The 18,874-nt window shown below is 40.2% G+C and overlaps 2 protein-coding genes across 3 annotated transcripts in view; both read left to right on the top strand.

The window, feature by feature from the left end:
- Positions 1-7,407, top strand: part of itga1 (integrin, alpha 1) — a 61,131-nt gene extending 53,724 nt beyond the window's left edge. For both annotated transcript variants that reach the window (XM_026173499.1, XM_026173500.1), the window contains exons 18-30: positions 269-376; positions 1,384-1,463; positions 1,823-1,946; positions 2,033-2,113; positions 2,216-2,292; positions 2,459-2,557; positions 3,531-3,633; positions 3,761-3,874; positions 3,954-4,055; positions 4,133-4,240; positions 4,422-4,520; positions 4,638-4,751; positions 5,380-7,407. In XM_026173499.1, coding sequence (XP_026029284.1) covers positions 269-376; positions 1,384-1,463; positions 1,823-1,946; positions 2,033-2,113; positions 2,216-2,292; positions 2,459-2,557; positions 3,531-3,633; positions 3,761-3,874; positions 3,954-4,055; positions 4,133-4,240; positions 4,422-4,520; positions 4,638-4,751; positions 5,380-5,436 — 1,266 coding nt within the window. In that variant the 3' untranslated portion in view covers positions 5,437-7,407. The remainder of the gene's footprint in view (positions 1-268; positions 377-1,383; positions 1,464-1,822; positions 1,947-2,032; positions 2,114-2,215; positions 2,293-2,458; positions 2,558-3,530; positions 3,634-3,760; positions 3,875-3,953; positions 4,056-4,132; positions 4,241-4,421; positions 4,521-4,637; positions 4,752-5,379) is intronic.
- Positions 7,408-8,945: 1,538 nt separating this feature from the next.
- Positions 8,946-17,408, top strand: kcmf1 (potassium channel modulatory factor 1). Its single transcript, XM_026173498.1, has 7 exons — positions 8,946-9,159; positions 12,781-12,948; positions 13,155-13,294; positions 14,064-14,165; positions 14,298-14,481; positions 15,021-15,315; positions 15,830-17,408. Exons 1-7 carry the CDS (start codon positions 9,144-9,146, stop codon positions 16,092-16,094), a joined length of 1,170 nt encoding a protein of 389 aa, XP_026029283.1. The 5' UTR covers positions 8,946-9,143; the 3' UTR covers positions 16,095-17,408.
- The last annotated feature ends 1,466 nt before the right edge of the window (positions 17,409-18,874 follow it).

The following is an 18,874-nucleotide window of genomic DNA, read 5'->3' as shown; positions in this document are numbered from 1 at the left end:
TATGCTGTGCAATCTAAGCTGTGATTGACTTGAAGGGAGTGAACTGTGCCAAGAAAGCATTCCTCATATCATTACACAGCTCAGTGTTCAACTCACCATTTTACCACATTTGTTTTGAAAGAATCAGTTTGCAGTTGATGCAGCAAAGCTTCAGCGTCAGAAAGCAGCCAGTGAATTTTGACCTTAAAGTCCTCCATTGTTCTTCACTTTTTTTCTCCCTCTGCCTTTTATTTTCCTCCCTGCTTTGCCTCATCGTCCGCTATCCCAGGAACGGCTAGACTTCCGAGGACCTCTGACTGTGTCTGTGGAGTTCGGAAAAGCTGATGAAGAAGGTCCTGTGCTGGATGAAAGTCTTCCCAAATCCATCAATGCCAATGTAAGACCACTTATATCACTTATGGTTTCTTTTAGTAAAATAATCGACTAGTTACACTAAGCAGAACATTTAAAGTTGCAGACAGGAAGAATTTGACCCCGGTCTGTCTTTATAATCCCGTAGCGAGGACACGGGTTTTCTTTTCTGGCTGCTGATACAGTGCATTAGCTTCTGCAACAGCTGACTACCATCCTTCAGTTTCAGCCCCCATTAGTGCTTCAGCACCAGCAGCCAGGACCATCTTCCCACACCCCCACATGCATATTTCCTCTAACAAGAGGGTTCCCAGATTATTGGTTGGAGTGCGTGATGTTTCCCGACAAAGCTGGGAAACATCACAGGAGGATTCAGCTTCAGCATGCACTAGAAAATGCATTTAAAGCCCGTACGCATTAGTCGCATTGTTATCTTTGCTCACACGTAAACGCACAACCACATATGTTGCAGATCCCGTCTCCCCTCATGCTGCGTCACGGGGACCTCTCCTGTTATTGTTATTGACAGGAAGAGAAGGGGACAAACACCCAGAGAAGAGGAAGTTATCAAACGGAAGTGTTTTTCTTTTGACATTGCACTGCAAATGATATTCCAATCCCATCCTTTTGGGAGAGAAGATACTGTTGATCTTATCAGTCCAGTGGGAGACTATTAGGAATGGGAACAAATGCGACTGTGAGCCTGAAACACTCTCAGGGGGGAAAGGCAAAGGAAATGAAGGTCATCTAAAGGAACACGTCTTCTCAGGGGTGCAAACAAACATGCAGCTTATTTTCATTCTTATTGCTAATTTCACAAGTTATCTACTGGACTGAGTATATTCATACTTCAATATGAGGCTATGAGAGTTTGAGTCTTTACCACGATTGGCTTGCAAAGTAGTTGTGAAGTCACGCAGTCATCTTGTATGTACAGATCTTGAACTCGTACAAGCATCATTCTGCAAGGCCAAGTAAAAATGCAGCTTTTGGAAATATTTAATTTGTTATTTTCTTAAAAATGTCTTGTAGATTACTTTAATGGACTGTGGAAACAAAACTCAGACGTGCATTCCTGACCTCTCCCTGAAGGCTAAATGTGATGAGCAAAGGTTAGTGGAATTATTATTATTATATCGTTGTTATAAAACCAAAAACGAGCATGACAGATCTTAGTTTGAGCATTTGTTTCCGTGTTTGCACCGGTTTCAGTTAAATACAGGAATTTAAATGAATTGCAGCTTTTTCAGAAATGGGTTTGTGTATATTTATACACATATATATTTTTCTTGAATGTTATTCTGTACTATTTCTTTCTCATATCAGAGTTGTTACTTGATGTGTTGTAAGTCGTAGTTTTGGAGTCATTCAGCCGAGTCCAGAGTATCCAGAGTATGACTGCACCCTTGTGTTGATGTGTGTGCATCGCATCCAACCGTTCTGACTTTTTATTTTTTATGTACTTCTCCAGTAAATTGATCAAAGAAAAGGAAATCATTTATTTGAATATCACCGTTAAAAACCTCAAAGACAAAGCTTATAACACCAACGTGAAAATCAACTTTACACAAAACATCAACTTTGTGAACGTAGAGGTAAGAACCCTTTCCCTCCTCTCTCTGCGCTACTTGACTTTACGGACTGAAGCAATGCGTGTAATTCTGTGACTACAACTCTTCAGCCAGATACAAAGACGACCACTGTAAATGACACCGAAGTGAGCATTGAGGTGGGGTACCCCTTCTTGGGAAACAATGAAGAGGTTAGTTTCATCTGCCTTGTGCAGGATCCGTAAAACATCTTACCTGTACAATATTTCTTTACCTCTGCTCACTAAACCTATGGTTTGATGTCAAATCCACAGGAAACAATAACAGTGAAATTTGAGGTGAATCTCAAATATTTTCAGAAGGAAATTGAGTTCACCGTGACAGCTACAAGGTGAGAGGATCCCTCCATCTTTCTGCACATCATCAGGATAATAATAATAATTCTGGAAAAAAGGATGAAAAAGATTTGTTTCTGCTTATTTCTGTGATTAATTGTCCAAAATGGTGGATGGATGTTCTGTTAATTTTATGTATGCATGTAAATTGTATTTTTGTAGTGACAATGAAGAAGATTTCTCTACCATGCACGACAACAGAGCGACTATCTCCATCCCTGTCAAGTATGAACTTGGACTCACGTTCAAAGTAGATGTAAAGTGAGTAGCTGTGAATCGACACCTTTGCATTAAAGCTACATTATTCACTTTTCTTTTCTTTTTTTTTAGCCAGACAAGTAAAAGTTTCCAATATTATTGATGATGATAATAATAATATTAGCATTTCCTTTTATATTGGAATAAAAAGGTGTTAGTACCACAACCGAGTCAGTCATTGTGCTGTGTTTCCCTCCTTGTTAACCAAGCCAGGAGCTTACGATGCACGCCAACATGCACGTAACGATAACGGCACCGTCATCTGGATTTGTAGTCTGGGGATTGTGAATGATGTGATTGTATATGGAAATGTATAAACACATAACATTCAACCACTCAAACTCATTTTCAATTCATGAACGACAACAATTATTATATTTTAGTATTAAAAATGTCATTTAGATTTAAAAGCTGATCGATACTGCTGGATTAACCACTATAGAAACATGATTTTGGTAATTACCACTGCTGGTAATGTAGGACAGGTGTGGCAGAATCGTGGTCTAATATAGCAGCTTTTATTTACTAAGTAATAAGAAGAATAAACAAAAAAACAAAACATTTATTGATTAATAAAGTCAGTGGAATTCATTAATTGCTTTTACTTTAAGGTTATTTAGGGTTTCTCACACATAGTTTGACCCTTGACCTTTTTCAGGCTGTAAAATGGGGTTAAAAGAAGAATGAATGTTGTATTGACATCCTTTCAAAATGTTTGGAAGGTGATATTTGCCTTTGTTTGCATCTTGTGCTGCCAGCAAGTGGCCTAAATATGTTAATGCAGGTAAAGTTAATGCACATAGACTGATGGCTTATTCAGCATTAGTGAAGTTGGACTGTAAGGAATTAGGAAGACCTCAAGAGTGTACTTTTTTTAGACTTTTGGTTCTATTTCCTATAACTTTATTAGACACATCATTTTGCGTCTGAAGCTCTGATTGAGAAGTGAAGGATGTAAAAAGGATGTCCCTTTCAGGTCGCCTTTGAACAACCACATTGAAATAACACAAGAGGATAAGTACCCCTCGAAATTCAGTGACTTCAGTATGATTGGAGAAGAGGTCAACATCACCTACACGGTAACATCTGCACGCAGTGATCATTTTGGATGATTTATAATACAAGCACAGAACTTCTAGCTCACATGTGGCGCAGGGTGTCGGTAATATGAATTCCACTCCTTTTCTGTGTCTCACATGTCCTCAGGTGGAAAAGTTACATGACGGGGTGACTCCAACCCTTGGCCTTGAAGTGAAATATCCTTTTGAGTCTCCGAGGAAGAACACGTTACTGTACCTGACGCACGTCACCTACTCAAATGTAAGTGTGCTTCCATGGATATGCAAGCGTATGCGAAGAAACAGACCAACGTCCGTGTCGTTTTCTCCCTACTCTGCAGATGATGTGTGACACAAAAGGACAGATCGATCCTTTTAAAATTAACTCCTCAGAGGTTAAAGAGGTGAAAGTGGAAAAAGAGACGCTCAGTAACTACCTGCTGGTGAGTGATGACATTCGTGTTCTACAGATCGCTGAACTCTTCCTGCACCCGTCTTACGTGTTTAATTTCCTCTGCAGCAAGACAGCCACACAAAGTTTGAATCGTTTAACTGCTCGATTTCTGAAGGCCAAAAGATCGCTCAGCTCAACGTGGCGTTCAGATTGTGGAAACCTACGTTTATCGAGGTACGTTTTGAGATGCGATGTCGCTGGGTGCTTTTGGCTTGTCTGGCTCTCTCTGACCAGCTCTTTCTCATGGGTTGCGATAAATATTAAATACAATATAGTATTGGAAAAAAAGCAGGCTGACAGCTGTCTGATTGATGGACAGAAAGGAAATAAAATACTTAAATATCTATCTTTACAGAGCGAGTTTTCCGGTCTATACTTGGTGGTGAACGGGACTTTGGACATCAGGAAGCAGGAGGACGTGTTTGAAGTGAACAGCAACGACATGACCAGAAGTGTAAGTCAGAAGGTTCTGGTATAGTAAGCATGTGACATCTCATTATCATTAAATGCTTATGTATGTTTACATATATGTGCATATTTAGAGTATGTACTGTATTTTTCCTCTAAACAGGTCAGTATCCAGGTTTCCAAAGATACTGTCAGAGGAATCCCGTTCTGGATCATTATCATCAGTATCCTGATAGGACTGCTCATCTTAGCACTCGTTATCTTCATTCTGTGGAAGGTAATATTCTGCAAACTATTTCAAATCATTGTGACCGTGTGACATCTTGTCACTGCAGAGCACACTCAAAAGAATTGTGGTGGAATAGTGGTTAGCTTGCTACGTCACAGTGGTGGCTTCTCTCCAGAGTACCTGCAAAGTCCGAAAACATGCAATTAGCAGGATTAGGTTAATTGAGGATTATAAATTGCCTATAGGTGTGTGAATGGTTGTCTCTGTTAGCCCTGTACCATCGGATGTACCCCGACTCTCACCCTGGGATAGGCTCCTGTCAACCCCCCTGGACCCTGAATTGGATAAGTGAAAGAGAATGGATGGATGCCTAAAAAACTTAAGTGTTTCAAATGGCTATGTGTGTTTGGGCTTTATATTGTTAGCTGATAAAACTTTTGTCTCAAGATCATCACTTCTGGCTCCAAAAAGCCAAAACATGTACGGCCATAGCGCTAGCAGGGAAAATCGTGGTAACCACAAGATGGTTTATGTAAAGTTTATGCTTTAATCCTGATTTTAAGACAGATGATGACAGAAACTCTCAGCAAGAAAGCTAATAAGCATATGTCCAAAAATGTCAAAGTATCCTTTTCTGTTTTAAGTGGTTTTGTGACTCACTTTTCTGCTCTTCCAGTTTGGCTTTTTCAAGAGAAAATCCAGGGACTATCCAAAGGAGGAAGAGGCAGAGTGACGTATCCAAACAGCCACCCACCATCAGGACCTACAAACTAACAGACAGACATAGGAAACGCCATAAGACCCACTGATATTAGTGCTGTGACAGATTGACTGCCTGGAAAACAAAACAACACAAACAGCATTATCTTCACTGATTCCTGCACTGGCATTTATCAGGTAAAGCTTGCAAATACTTCTAAACTCTTTGATTTTCCAAGCGCTAGATTATAACACTGGAGCCGAAATGAAACTGGCTCACACGCGGAGACGGACACACTGACTATACAGAAGTATTTGCACATGCTATTTGTTCAACATGACCAACAAACAGTAACAGTACGCATCAAGTCCCATCAAGCAGTTCAAGAAGAGGAGCCAGAGGCGGGACGGAGGAGACCATCACTTGCAAGGCACCAAGTTGGCCAAAAAAGCACCATCTAACCAACTAACTCTGTGACATACAGCAGAAATCCAAAGGCTTCAGAGCTCCTGCAGCTGCACTCCAGCTTTAGAGGCAAAAAAAGTACTCAGGTTTTTTCACAATGAGGATCCAAAGTTGCTACTTTTATGCACGCTTCTGAGACAATATGTGAACTTTCCGTGTGTTGGACCAGTCTGTCTGATAGCTTACACCTTTGTGTGAAACTCTTTTGCTTGATTAGGTTTTTGAAACACTGTATTAGGTATTAAGTAGTTGTTGTTCTTGCTGAATTTAAACAGTATAAAATGGCACATTTTTAATGTCAAAATGTTTGTTAAAGACCAAAACCTGAATGCAATTGTTATTTTTTTACTTAAGAAAAGTTGCAGTCTGTAATTAATCTGTCATCACCTCGGTTACCATGGAGATACAGACTGCCGCGTCCTCAAAATCCAAATCTTTGATTGTACTGTAAATATATCTGGTCACAAATGTAAAGCTTAACATGTACAGGATCGTGTTTGGATTTAATTTAATGTTTGTTTGTTTTTTGGGGGGTTTTCAGATCGGTGGTCAGAGAAATGATTTTGCTCAGGTGCTACAAATATCATGAATAATGACATAAATATACACAATTTACACTCGAGAAAATGATATGGCTTTTGTCACATTTTCAGTGCTAAGATGTATGCAGATATGTAAATAATGGTATTTTTTGATTAAAAGTATTGAAAGTATAATTACTCCGTAGTGAAATATATATATATATATATAAAGACGAGGGTTTGTATCCACTATTTTGGTTTCATTTGATTGAAAATGATATTTCGAACCTGTTGAATGACTGTGTTCTGAATGCCGAGGCTGAGATATCACAGCAGATACTTTGATTTCCTTTTAACTTGCAAAATAGGAACTTAATAATCATCCAGTTTAGAAATATATGTCCAACTGTTCACTAGTTTCCTCTGTGTTGTAAAGGGATTCTCTGGTGGCTGTAGTGTGCACAAAGCATAGCACACTCTAGGCTTTCTCTTGCTTTAAAGTACCTTATTTGTACCTTTTTGTTTCCAAAGTTTGCACAGCTGCCCGATATTTTAGAAGAGATTATAATCTGAATTGAGGAGAAACATATTCTAGCCTCTTTTTGTAGCGTTTTCCCCTCATAACTATGTCTTAATGCTGAGGGAAATAAGCAACAATAAGAGGCAGCTCTTCTGTTTCTTAATACTCCTCAGCTCTCACTCCACTGGTGACATTAAAGCACATGTAATAAATTGTATATAGAGAATGTGTAGCTGTTAGTCAATTTTTGGATTGTGTGGCCACGTTGGGTTCACGCACGAGGGTGGAGTTCACCTCTCTTTGTTCAGTCAGAGCTTACTTACAGATCACAACTCCGAGGAACTGTAGCAAGCAAAGTGAGCTCCAGCCCAGCCTTCTACACTGCTGTGAAATCTTCACTGTAATGCACTGGTTTGTCAGAGTGTATGTGTCCTCATTAGCACAGATATATGAACTGAATCTGATGTACAAAAAAATAAATAATTTTTATAAAGAACATCACCATTTCTCTTGCATTTTGTTCAGACAAAGCACGCATCAGAACTGTGATCTGTTTAATACACTGCTCCCAATCTGTCATTAACCACATCCCAAAGGTGCTCTACTGATTGAGATCTGGAGATTATGGATGCGATTTGAGCACTGTGAACTCGCTATCATGTTCAAGAATGATTTGAGATTTGCCAGATGGTGTTATCCTGTTGGAAGCAGCCATCAGAAGATGGGTAGCAACAATACTCAGGTAGCTGTGGTGTATAAATGATGATTCGTTGGTACTGAAGGTCACAAAGTGTGCCAAGAAATTATCCTCCACACCATTTTACCACCAGCAACCAGAACCTTTGACACAAGGCCAGATGGATCCATCATCTCAAAGCAGTCTGGTTATACATTCATCATCCAGAGAACTGCCACTCAATGGTTATCTTCTCTTTTTATGATGATTCTGTGTAAACCTTAGAGGTGTTTGCAGAAAAATCCCAGTAAACTTTCACATCATCAGTTTCTAAAATACTTAGACCAACACTATCAACCATGCCAACCTCAAACTTCAGGTGGTCTCAAGCATGTCTTCATGCATAAATACATAACCTGTGGGTTAATTTCAGTTCGTACCATGTGACTGGATGAACGTGATGAACATGATACCCTCTTCCAGTCTTCAGTAGTCCAACGGCGGTGTTTCATGGCCCAACCCTCTTTGTGTTATTCTGACGTGTTAGCAGTGGCTTTCGTGCTGCAACTCTGTAGGAAAGACCTACATTTTGAAGTGTTATGATGGTCGGTCTCTCTTCCATTGTTAATTGCCTTTTTCTAGCCCTTTTTGTAGCAACACACTACTTTCTGCAGTACAATACTGTTCAACTGATGCTCACGAGGGTATGGTACCACAGTGTGTTTCAACACTGATTTTATGCAGTCAAAGGGGGTTGTAAGTAATTCAGAAAAGTTGGAACATCTGTAGGAATTAGTAGCATCAGTTTTTGAACCTCCATTGCTGCAGAGCAGCTTTAAATTGTTTGCCCATTTTGTGTTCCCTGAAAAGGGCCTTTTTTATGATTCTGAAATGTACATTATTTTTCACTTTTGGGTAACCTTAGCGTTTTGTTCACCACTTACCTTTGTACCATTTAAGCTATTCATTGGACTTTAACAGCTTGAATTGCAATAAATAACTGGGAAATAAATTGGGATGTTCTGAAAACTTTTGTCCTGTAGTGTAGCTATATATTGTTGTTTTCTTTTATAATGACAAAATAAGGAGTATGCACTGAAGCAGTTCATCTAAAAGTAATGGTCAAATAAAATGCAATGCAAGCAATCTAATGTGCTAATAACCTCAGTCATGTGTCACAAACAAAAGGATTTATCTGGGACACAGGCCCTTAAAAATGTATTTGTTTTTTATGCTGAGAGAAACTCTTTTGTTTAAACATATAACTTATGCTATGTTTCAGGCAAAATGTGGTTAAAGAATTGGTGCATCACAGCAGCACAGTCCGGGTCGAGTGATTTTATAGCAGACAGCGCCGCCTAGTGTTCATTCACAGCACTCACCCATAAGTGACACTGGGAGGGGAAGCAGTACAAACTGTAAGCTGCTGGGGGATCCATCTTGCCTGAAAAAACAGACCAGGCTGAAGGATTTTTCAGTTTATTGACTCAAAAACTGCATCGTTCCCCATTAGACGTGTTGGGGAGCCCGAGGAGGGGGCTGTGTCGCTGTTTGTAGGATGTCCCGACATGAGGGTGAGTTGATAAACAGGTCCACGGCGCCCCGGTTGAAGGCTACATTACCTGAGCAGCTAGCTTCTGGGGCTAGCTTTGCTAACTGCTTGCTCATGTCTGAGAGGGTTGTTGCGCTTTTCGCCGTGTGTTACTAGGCTTGTCCCTTGTCGTGTGTGTTTACTGTCAGCAGTTCTGCTGTACACACCTGTCTCGTGTTTTCTAAATCGAGGCTGGAGCGTTTTTACTTCACTCGACCTGTTCGCAAAAATACGGCAGCAGAGCAGCAGTTAGCCGTTGCTAGGTACTGCGTTACCTTACATTAGCCGGGCTAGCGAGCAAGCTAATGTATGCTAATTCAAGGAGTCGTTGGTTTACCTGTGACTTTTTCGTTACTTATACCGGCACTGATAAGTTATTCCGCGTCTTACATCCCGATATTGCTGTCACAACATTTTGCTCATATTCAGAGTATTTATTCATTGAGAGCTTGGAGCTATTAAATTAGCGCCATACTGTCCCGTCTGGTCACACACTGCTGTTAGCGAATGCACTGTCATCAAGAAGACTGAAAGTCTAAGGCCTCTGACTGTATAACCAGTAACTAAGTTGGCTAACTAGCAGCCTGCTCGTAAGCAGGGTTTAAGTTACGATCAGTGTAACCGAAAACTTCAGCTTTGGCTAATTTCATTCAAACATTTCAAGACCTGCCAGGTGTTGTCCCGTCAAATTGCCTCAGAAGTTTTAAAAGAAGCACTATAATGCAGACATGATCGCAGTAGCTTTGTTAACCATTCTTGGACCGAGGGTGAATTATCTGAGGTTATATGTTCAAGGTACAACACTGTTCCTCTCAGCTACAAATGAGCAAGAAGTAATAAATATCACATTAAAATGTAAAAGTAAGTCTTCAATGGATTATCATGACATAAATATGTCTGTAGTTAAACAGGTTATTCTGAATATTGCTAGTCTCTTAACATATATCTGTAATTTATCATTTCAGTCTGGTTGTTTTCCAAAAAAAATGAAAATTGCGAAAGTAATACCACTATATAAAAGTAATGACAAACACAGTTTTACCAATTATAGGCCTATTTCTCTACTGCCTCAATTCTCAAAAATTCTAGAAAAACTTTTTAATTCAAGATTAGAAAAATTCCTTGAAAAACATCAAATAATAAATGTTGGTCAGTATTGTTTCAGAACGCAAAGAACCACTTCAATGGCGATAATTGAGGCAGTAGAAGAAATTACTGATACACTGGATAAAAATAAATATGCAGTTGGTATTTTTGTTGACCTCAAAAAGGCCTTCGACACAATCAATCACTCAATTTTACTGGATAAATTGGAAAGATATGGTATTCGAGGGAAAGCTGGTAACTGGTTAAAAAGTTACCTAACAGGTCGGGAACAATATGTTAGCATAGGGCATTACCATTCAGAGAAACTTGGTATTACATGTGGTGTTCCCCAAGGGTCAGTGTTGGGACCAAAACTTTTCAATGTATACATAAATGATATTTTTGATGTTTCTCAAGTACTTAAACTCATACTGTTCGCAGATGACACCAACATATTTTTCAGTAGCGATGATTATACTGATCTTGTAATGACTGTAAACAGGGAGCTAAAATTAATAAAAAAATGGATGGACATAAATAAATTATCATTAAATATAAATAAAACTAAAGCAATGTTTTTTGGTAATTTAAAATATAATGTAGAATTACCAATTATCATTGAAGGTGTACCAATTGATAATGTGAGTGAAAACAAATTTTTGGGAGTTATAATTGATAACAAAATTTCATGGAAACCCCACGTCAGACACATAAAAACCAAAATTTCCAGAAGCCTCGCAGTTTTGAACAAAGTGAAACAATTCCTTGATAAAGATGCACTTCGTACTCTGTACTGTACCCTGGTTCTTCCATGTCTTACATATTGTGTGGAAGTGTGGGGAAATACATATAAAAATACAACTAATCCATTAGTCACAGTACAGAAACGAGCACTGCGTATTATTCACAAGGCTGGTTATCTAGATCATACTCACAAACTCTCTCTTCAGGCAAAGTTACTTAAATTCCAGGATCTGGTTAATTACAATACATCCATAATTTTGTATAAAGCTTTTACTAAACTTTTACCGGCAAATTTACAAACTAGATTTGAAATTCGAGAAAAGGTTTATAATGTGAGAGGCTTTGGAGAATTCAAATTACCCAGAACTCGAACAACCCGTAAAGGCTTTTGTGTGTCTGTATGTGGTGTGAAAATCTGGAACAGTCTGAGTTTACAATTGAAACAATGCAAAAATATTCATAGATTTAAATTTCTCTACAAACAGTTGGTCTGGTCACAGTATACTCAATGATGGGTTTTAGTGTGCTCTGTAATGTCTGTCCTCTTACCATTGCTGGTATGGATTCCAAAATAAAAAATAAAGTGTGCGTATGTATGTACATATATGTACTTGTGTGTGTAGATATATATGTATGTATATGTATGTGTGTCTGTTACTTGTAGTTATTACTGCCTGTTACCTGTGGTAATGCAATTTATAATTTATATATTCTGTATTCAGTTATGAAGGCTCTAATTGTTGGTTGCGAGCTGCCGCTTAGATGCTTGTATCTGCCCGGGGCTGTTGATGGGTCTGTATGCAATGATGGGCGTAGCTGCGGGAAGTTTATTGTTTTTTTTTGTTGATGAGTGAGTATAGGGGTGGGATTTAATAAGTTTTCTTCGTCCCACTCCTTTTTCAGGCAAGTTTTGTTTTTTGTTTTGTGTATTTTATGTTCAATATAGGTATTTGTTGTGCCTGAAAATGAATAAATAAATGAATGAATGAATGAATGAATGAATGAATGAGGTATCTAATAATCTGCTTCGTGGTCCTCTGCTGGACCAGTTAGTTTTTCAGCTGAGACTAGGATTGTGCAGATGGTTAAAATTCATTTTAAGCAAGATACTCAGTTACTTATCCTGTTGAGCTTGCTTCTGTCTAACCAAGCCTCAAAGTAACTCCCAACGCGGCCTGTTGCAGTTTGATTGGTTTCTTTATGTCAGCATCTGTTTAATAACAGATATCTTTTGTGCATATTGTTCCTTCAGGTCTCTGTTGTTAGATGTGAGATGAGTCAGAGAAAACTCCCTTAATACTTGTTTACATATTTACTAACACTTGCCAAATAAGGCACTCTGTAATGTCAGGAAATGTCAGCATGATGTCTCATTGAAAACAGCTTTTTATTCCCCCTTTCTGCCTATGCCCAGCCCCCCCCCCCCCCCCCCCCCAAACCAATTTAGGGGTTGTCGGTCTTGGGGGGGGGGGGAATAAAAACAAGGAGCAGCCTGCTGCCTGAAAAAGAGTGAACTGTGTTAAAAGTGAGCAATGAAAGCTGCTTTCAGATAAATCTGAGTTGGTTGTGAAGTCTGCTGGAATGTCAGCGTTCTTCATTGCTGGCACTTGTTGGTTGGTGCCACTCCAAAACGCATGCTTGTGTAAGTGAGACTGGCCTGCAGATATGGGATCGCCTTCTCACAGTCAGCCTCTGAGACGCCTTTATAAGGAATTTGTGAAAGTATTGTCAGGCCCACGTGTTTTATTTCCTATTCTCCGTTTCTGTTTTGCAGGTGTGAGCTGCGATGCGTGTTTAAAGGGCAACTTTAGAGGAAGACGGTTCAAGTGTTTAATTTGCTACGACTACGACCTGTGCGCGTCGTGCTACGAGAGCGGAGCCACGACAACAAGGCACACCACAGAGCACCCCATGCAGTGTATATTAACCAGGGTAGACTATGGTAAAGACCTTACTCTGTGGGTTTCTGATTATATGCATGATCGCCATGCCTGTTGTACGGGATGGTGATACTGCTAAGGACTCCAAAGTGTGATTACAAGCCATTCAGCACATTTTCAGCGATAAATATTGTTGATTATTGAAAGTAATCATCAAAATAGTGATGAACATCAATACGAGCTGTTGTGTTTGATCATCTTCTTGCAGATTTGTACTATGGAGGAGACACTTTTTCAGTAGAGCAGCCACAGTCGTTCACATGTCCTTACTGTGGCAAGATGGGCTTCACAGAGACATCCTTACAGGAGCATGTCACCTCAGAGCATTCAGAGACTTCCACGGAGGTGGTGAGTACACTCACTGCACAAACGGAACTGCTCAGTACACTTTTGTGTACTATTATAAGCTTAGAAATGTCCTCATTTCTCTAAGCATCCTAGTTTACCTCTGCTATCCACTGGCATGCTCTGAATTTAGTCATCATTGTAATTCTCAGTTACTACACTTCAGCTATTCAGTGGCATTTTATGAGCATTCTCCACTGCTGAGCAAAGCAAGACAAAGGCTCAGGCTGCTCATACTGCTGACACCTGGCTGCCTAGTAGGTTGTCTGACCAACAGCTACTTGAGAGCGGGGGTGAAAAGATGCCATTGAAGCGTGTGTCCCGAGCTAACTTATTATTTAACTTAGTATTTGTGTTCTTCATGACTCTTACTGCCAGATGAAATGGAAATTAAAATGAAGTCAGCATTTTCCACTTTTTGATTGTTTAATTTATCCTGTACAGATTCATTTTCTGTAGCAATAAGGTTTTTATTTTTTTTAGATTCATACCAAGTGATTGACCACAATTTTCTACTCATTGGCCCTGACTGGTCAAAAAAGGTTAATGGCAATAGCAGTTTAATAAAGTATATTCTTTAGCCTAACAGTTAAAGCTTTTACACACACACATGTGTGTGTGTGTGTGTGTGTGTGTGTGTGTGTGTGTGTGTGTGTGTGTGTGTGTGTGTGTGTGTGTGTGTATATAAGTACCCTAAACCTTTTGTGAGGTAGAAGAGTTGCTCCATGCAGACATGCCAGTTTGTATGATGAGCTCAATCTTTCTTTTTCAGATCTGTCCAATATGCGCTGCCTTGCCCGGAGGGGATCCCAACCATGTCACAGATGACTTCACAGCTCACCTCACTCTCGAACACAGAGCACCAAGAGATTTAATATCCTTTTCATTTAACCACACAATAGTGTCAAAATAAGCCTTTTTTTCTACATGAATTGTTTTAAATAGCAAGATTCTTCTGTGTGTGTGCACATTGTGACCGAATTTAACCTTAACAGTCCTCCTTTACGATGAGTCCAGCAGTGTGCGGCATGTACGCAGGATGTTCCACCCCGGGCGAGGACTGGGCGGCCCCAGAGCACGACGGACAAATATGCACTTTACTAGCGGCTCCACAGGGGGACTTTCATCCTCCTCATCACAGAGCTCCACTTACACCCCCAGTAACAGAGAGGCAATGGACCCCATCGCAGGTGAGCATCAGGAGTTTACCCACAATGTTTGCAAAATGCAGAAATGTTCCCCAAAAATGCAGCAATCGTTGTGTAAAAGTGACCAGTCATTGAATGTGACGTGTGAAAGATGCGCAAACAGAGAATGTAACATCACACACACGGTGAAGATAATGCAAAGTTTCAGTCAGGTTGGCCCAGATGTTAAAGAGGAGAAGAGTACATGCAGAAATATGTGCTACGATCATTATAGCATCAAGATTACAGTATTTATTAAAAAAAAAAAAAAATTAAAGTCAGACATTAGCGAGAAGAAGCAAAAGTAAAGGGTGTGCCTCATTTATAGATGGTTGTCAAGAAACAGTTTAGGCAGTCACATTTTGAAGTACCATATTTTGTTTTTAATCATCATACTGTGTTGCTTGCAAAAAAATGCACGTGTCCGAATCTTTCTTCGTGTTTTTACGCTGTTTTTTTTAGAAGTCTGTTTAATTTAGAAACAAATAGTCTTATTTTTTTTTCTTCTTCTTTTTGTGTTTGTGTGCGCACGTCTCCTGCAGAGTTGTTGTCTCAGCTGTCAGGTGTGCGGCGTGCTGCAGGAGGGCAAATAAACTCGTCGGGACCTTCAGCCTCTCAGCTCCAGCAGCTCCAGATGCAGCTGCAGTTGGAGCGGCAGCAAGCTCAGGCGGCACGACAGCAAGTTGAGACGAGCAGACACGCGACGCGACGCGGCAACAACCCGGGCAACACCGGCGCCGCCGTCCCCCAGCCCAGCACAGCAACTGCCAACACCACCACCGTGGGTGAAAGCAATCCGGCGTCCTCGTCCCACAGCTCCCAGTTCCTATTAGCACGGTGAGTGGAGCAGGAGGTGGACTTTAGAGTTTGCCTATAAATCCATGTGTTTCTGCTAACAGACTGTCAGAACACAGATATCCAGCAACAACACACAACTGCTATAATAAAGTGTTTTGATAGTAAATACTAAGTTTGGTGATAACTGATGTTGGGAAGTAACTATTTATATTAAAACCATTCATTTTATAGTTTAGTAAGGTGCAGTGACTGAGGAAAAATATGTAACTGAATTATTTACGATGTAACTATAAAAGGTTACAGCTGGATACTTTTTTTGGCCTATTTCCAGAAAAGCAGGTCAGCAAAGCTCTTGACACAAATTGAGTGCAGCACCATCAGCACCATCAGGGGCTGGATGGAAAGGAACAGTCTCTGTCTAGACGAGCTGCTTTCATGTCACAGTGTGTTTCTCAGATTTGATACTCTGAGGAAACGTCGACAGTCAGTACTTCTTTGTACTGTAATATGTTTCTTACCTGTGTGAGTGTTAATGAATATAACCGTTCTGTAGGTTGAATGAACCCAAGATGTCAGAAGCAGAGCGGCAGTTCCTAGAAGGCGAGCGAGCCGACCGCAGCCTGTTTGTCCAGGAGCTGCTTTTGTCCACGCTGATGCACGAAGAGAGCTCCTCTTCAGATGAGGACGACCGCCGAGACTTCGGCGACTTCGGAGCGATGGGCTGCGTGGATATCATGCCTTTAGATGTGGCGTTGGAGAACCTCCAGCTTAAAGAGAGCAGCTCTACGGGGAAGGAGCCTCCGCCGCCGCCTCTTTGATGTCCGAGCATCAAGCAGACTGTGTCCTCCGTGCTGCAACTGTCAGTGATGGGCAGCAAACAGCAGCAGCAGCAGTCCCCCATACCCCAGCCTACCCCACCCCCAGCCTCACCCCCTCTCCCTCCCCTCCGATTTTCTGAGTTTGTTTTTGGTGATTGTAATTTCAGGCCTGTCACCACATTTGTTATATTGTAAACAAAAATAAATGAGAGCAAGTGGGATAAATGTGTGAGCGAGAGAAGAGAACTATATAAATCTATATAAAATATATATGAAGTCGATAATCAATCCACATTACTTTTCTTTTATCAGGTAAATGTTACAGGCAGCTGTGGCAGACCTTTGCTTCCTGTGACATGAAAACGGCTCTCCGTATAAATACTCCACATTCAAAAAGTGAAGAGGGCACAGGCTCCTCTGATGAAGCTGCTGTGTGTGTTTATGACTATTAATAAATAAAGTGCTTGGATGGGTTACCATTAACTACCGCATGCAGTTATTTGCAGCGTGCATGACTTAATGACCCTGTCATTAAAACCTTTTTAAAATCCCAAAGCTCACAATTGTTAAATGATCATTTCTAGGGATGCACTGATTGTTTTGTTTAGTTTGTTTTTGCTTTCGTGCTACATAAATTGAGGAACTCTCCAGTTTGAAATGCATAATGTCACATGACAGGCGAACAAAGGTCACTGCCGTCTTATTTAGAGATAGACTGTAGTGCAGATACGTCGGTGCATCCCTGGTTATTTCAGACGTGGTTAAGTATTGAAAGTGTAGAAGTTTGACAAAGACGGTGAAATCTGAAAGTGTATTTCGTCAGGTTTTCTTTGAAGTATTTAAAAAGGAGAAACGATTCGATTCTGCTGCAGTGTGTTTCTCAACCCCGCTCTCGCCTTTTTTAGTGTATCAGAGGGAAACTAGAGACGGGAGAAAGAAGCTCCTCTCTGATTTTGTTTTTTCTAGCTGGTATTGTTCAGCTATAAACTAAAGTCACAGTATACTTCTGAATTTATCGATGAGTGCAAAGTCCCGACTTCCTCCGTCATTCCTGTACAGGCTTCACACCGTTCCACATGCTTTTGATGCTCAATATCAGGACCTGGAGACTTTTCACGCAGGAGGTTTTTCTTTGTTTGGTTTTTGTTTTAATTTAACACCCTTTCTCTCTAAACTAGCACCTTCTATTTATTCATGTTTGTTTCCTGACTCTTTGGAGCCTTGGTGTGGATCATGCCACCTTCATGCCTTTACTTTCATCCTCTATGTAAAAATGCAATGAGATGTATATTAAATTTTGTTGGTTAACTTTCATAACGGTTCTAAGACATGGGCAGATTTTTTTTTTAAAGATGTAAATTTAGAATACAATAAATAACTGCGCACAGCTTTTAATGAAAGCAAGAGACACTATGCCTTTTGCAGCTTGTCTTATTATTTCAGAAAAAACCTAAAGTCCCGGGATGGGAACGTTAGCAGCTCTCCAGTCACTTTTTACTAATGAGATACCTGTCTGATTGAGCTTTAATAAATCCTAAATAACCACTGATTTAACCTTAACATTAGTCTGGATGTATCTGCCAACTGTAAGTGCATAACGTGTATAACGCAGTTGTAATGAAATTAATAGTTTTTGATTAGGACAAGTTCTATTTGACTAAAATTATCTGTATTGATAGTGTAAGGTTTCTAAAAAAGGGGCTACCATTGATATACAATACAAAAATGTGGTATGAAAGCTAAAGCAGAGTTTGTCCATAATTCATTAAGCTATAAAAAGTTATTAAGCTTTAATCAGCTGATTAGCACTTCGCTTAATTCAGTTAATCAGGTGACTGAGGAATTTTATATATACTCTTCCTTGAAGAGGGTGTCGTTGGATTTGATGGATGTAGGGACCTAAAGGTGTGGACCACATCCACAGTGTGCCAAGGTAGGCTTCTAACACAACCACATGACATTATAAAAAAAATCAGTGCTGTTCTTGTGCATGTGTGTGTGAGGCCCTCCAAGGCCAGCTGTCCTCGTCACTCCTCAGCAGTTATTGTTAGAAACAAATGGTGCCCATGGGATACTTTTCACCACACATGTTGCACTGCTGCTTCTTTTTAGAGTGTCACGCCACCGAAAGCGACAGGTTAAATATTACACTTCAGGAGGCAGCGTTAGGTTTATCCTGATGGGTCAGCGATTAGGGAAGATACCTGGAATATTAAGTAGTGACTGACTGGGGAGGTGCCTTGAAGGACATGATGAATCTCTTTGAAGTCGGCTCTTTAGTTGGATGTTCTGCCAAACGGTGCTGTGGGGGTTACATAAGTACAGCCTGAGTCCAAAGAAGCCTCCACTCATCTACAAAAATACAGACAGCTTTGCACACTCTTTAGTCTCTCAGTCAGGTGGTGACCTTATAGTTCCTACGTATGCTGTGCACTTGATGGCTGCTTTTCCTTCATTCTGCATCCCAAACTAACTATGCTGGGGTTTAGGTCATATGATGCAAATCTCCATCACTCCACTTCTTGATCAAAAATCCCTGGCAGAGCTGGGAGGTTTGCAGTTTTTCTGTAATGCTCTGGCACATTACTTGCAACATTTTTTGAAGTTATTACCACCAGAGATGCATTTCCCAAAACGGCTTATGCATGCAGCAAAAGGCTGTAACACACAGCCTTTAATTCATGTTTCAAAAGGAATGAATGAATCTTTTAGAATAAAAATATGAAGTTCCCGTTTCATTGCGTAAACAAAGGTGGTCAAAAAAGAGAAAGATTTTCAAT

Source organism: Astatotilapia calliptera, chromosome 7 (assembly GCF_900246225.1).
Source record: "Astatotilapia calliptera chromosome 7, fAstCal1.2, whole genome shotgun sequence".
In the NCBI taxonomy this organism is placed as follows: domain Eukaryota; kingdom Metazoa; phylum Chordata; class Actinopteri; order Cichliformes; family Cichlidae; genus Astatotilapia; species Astatotilapia calliptera.
This window is presented reverse-complemented; position numbering and strand designations above follow the sequence as displayed.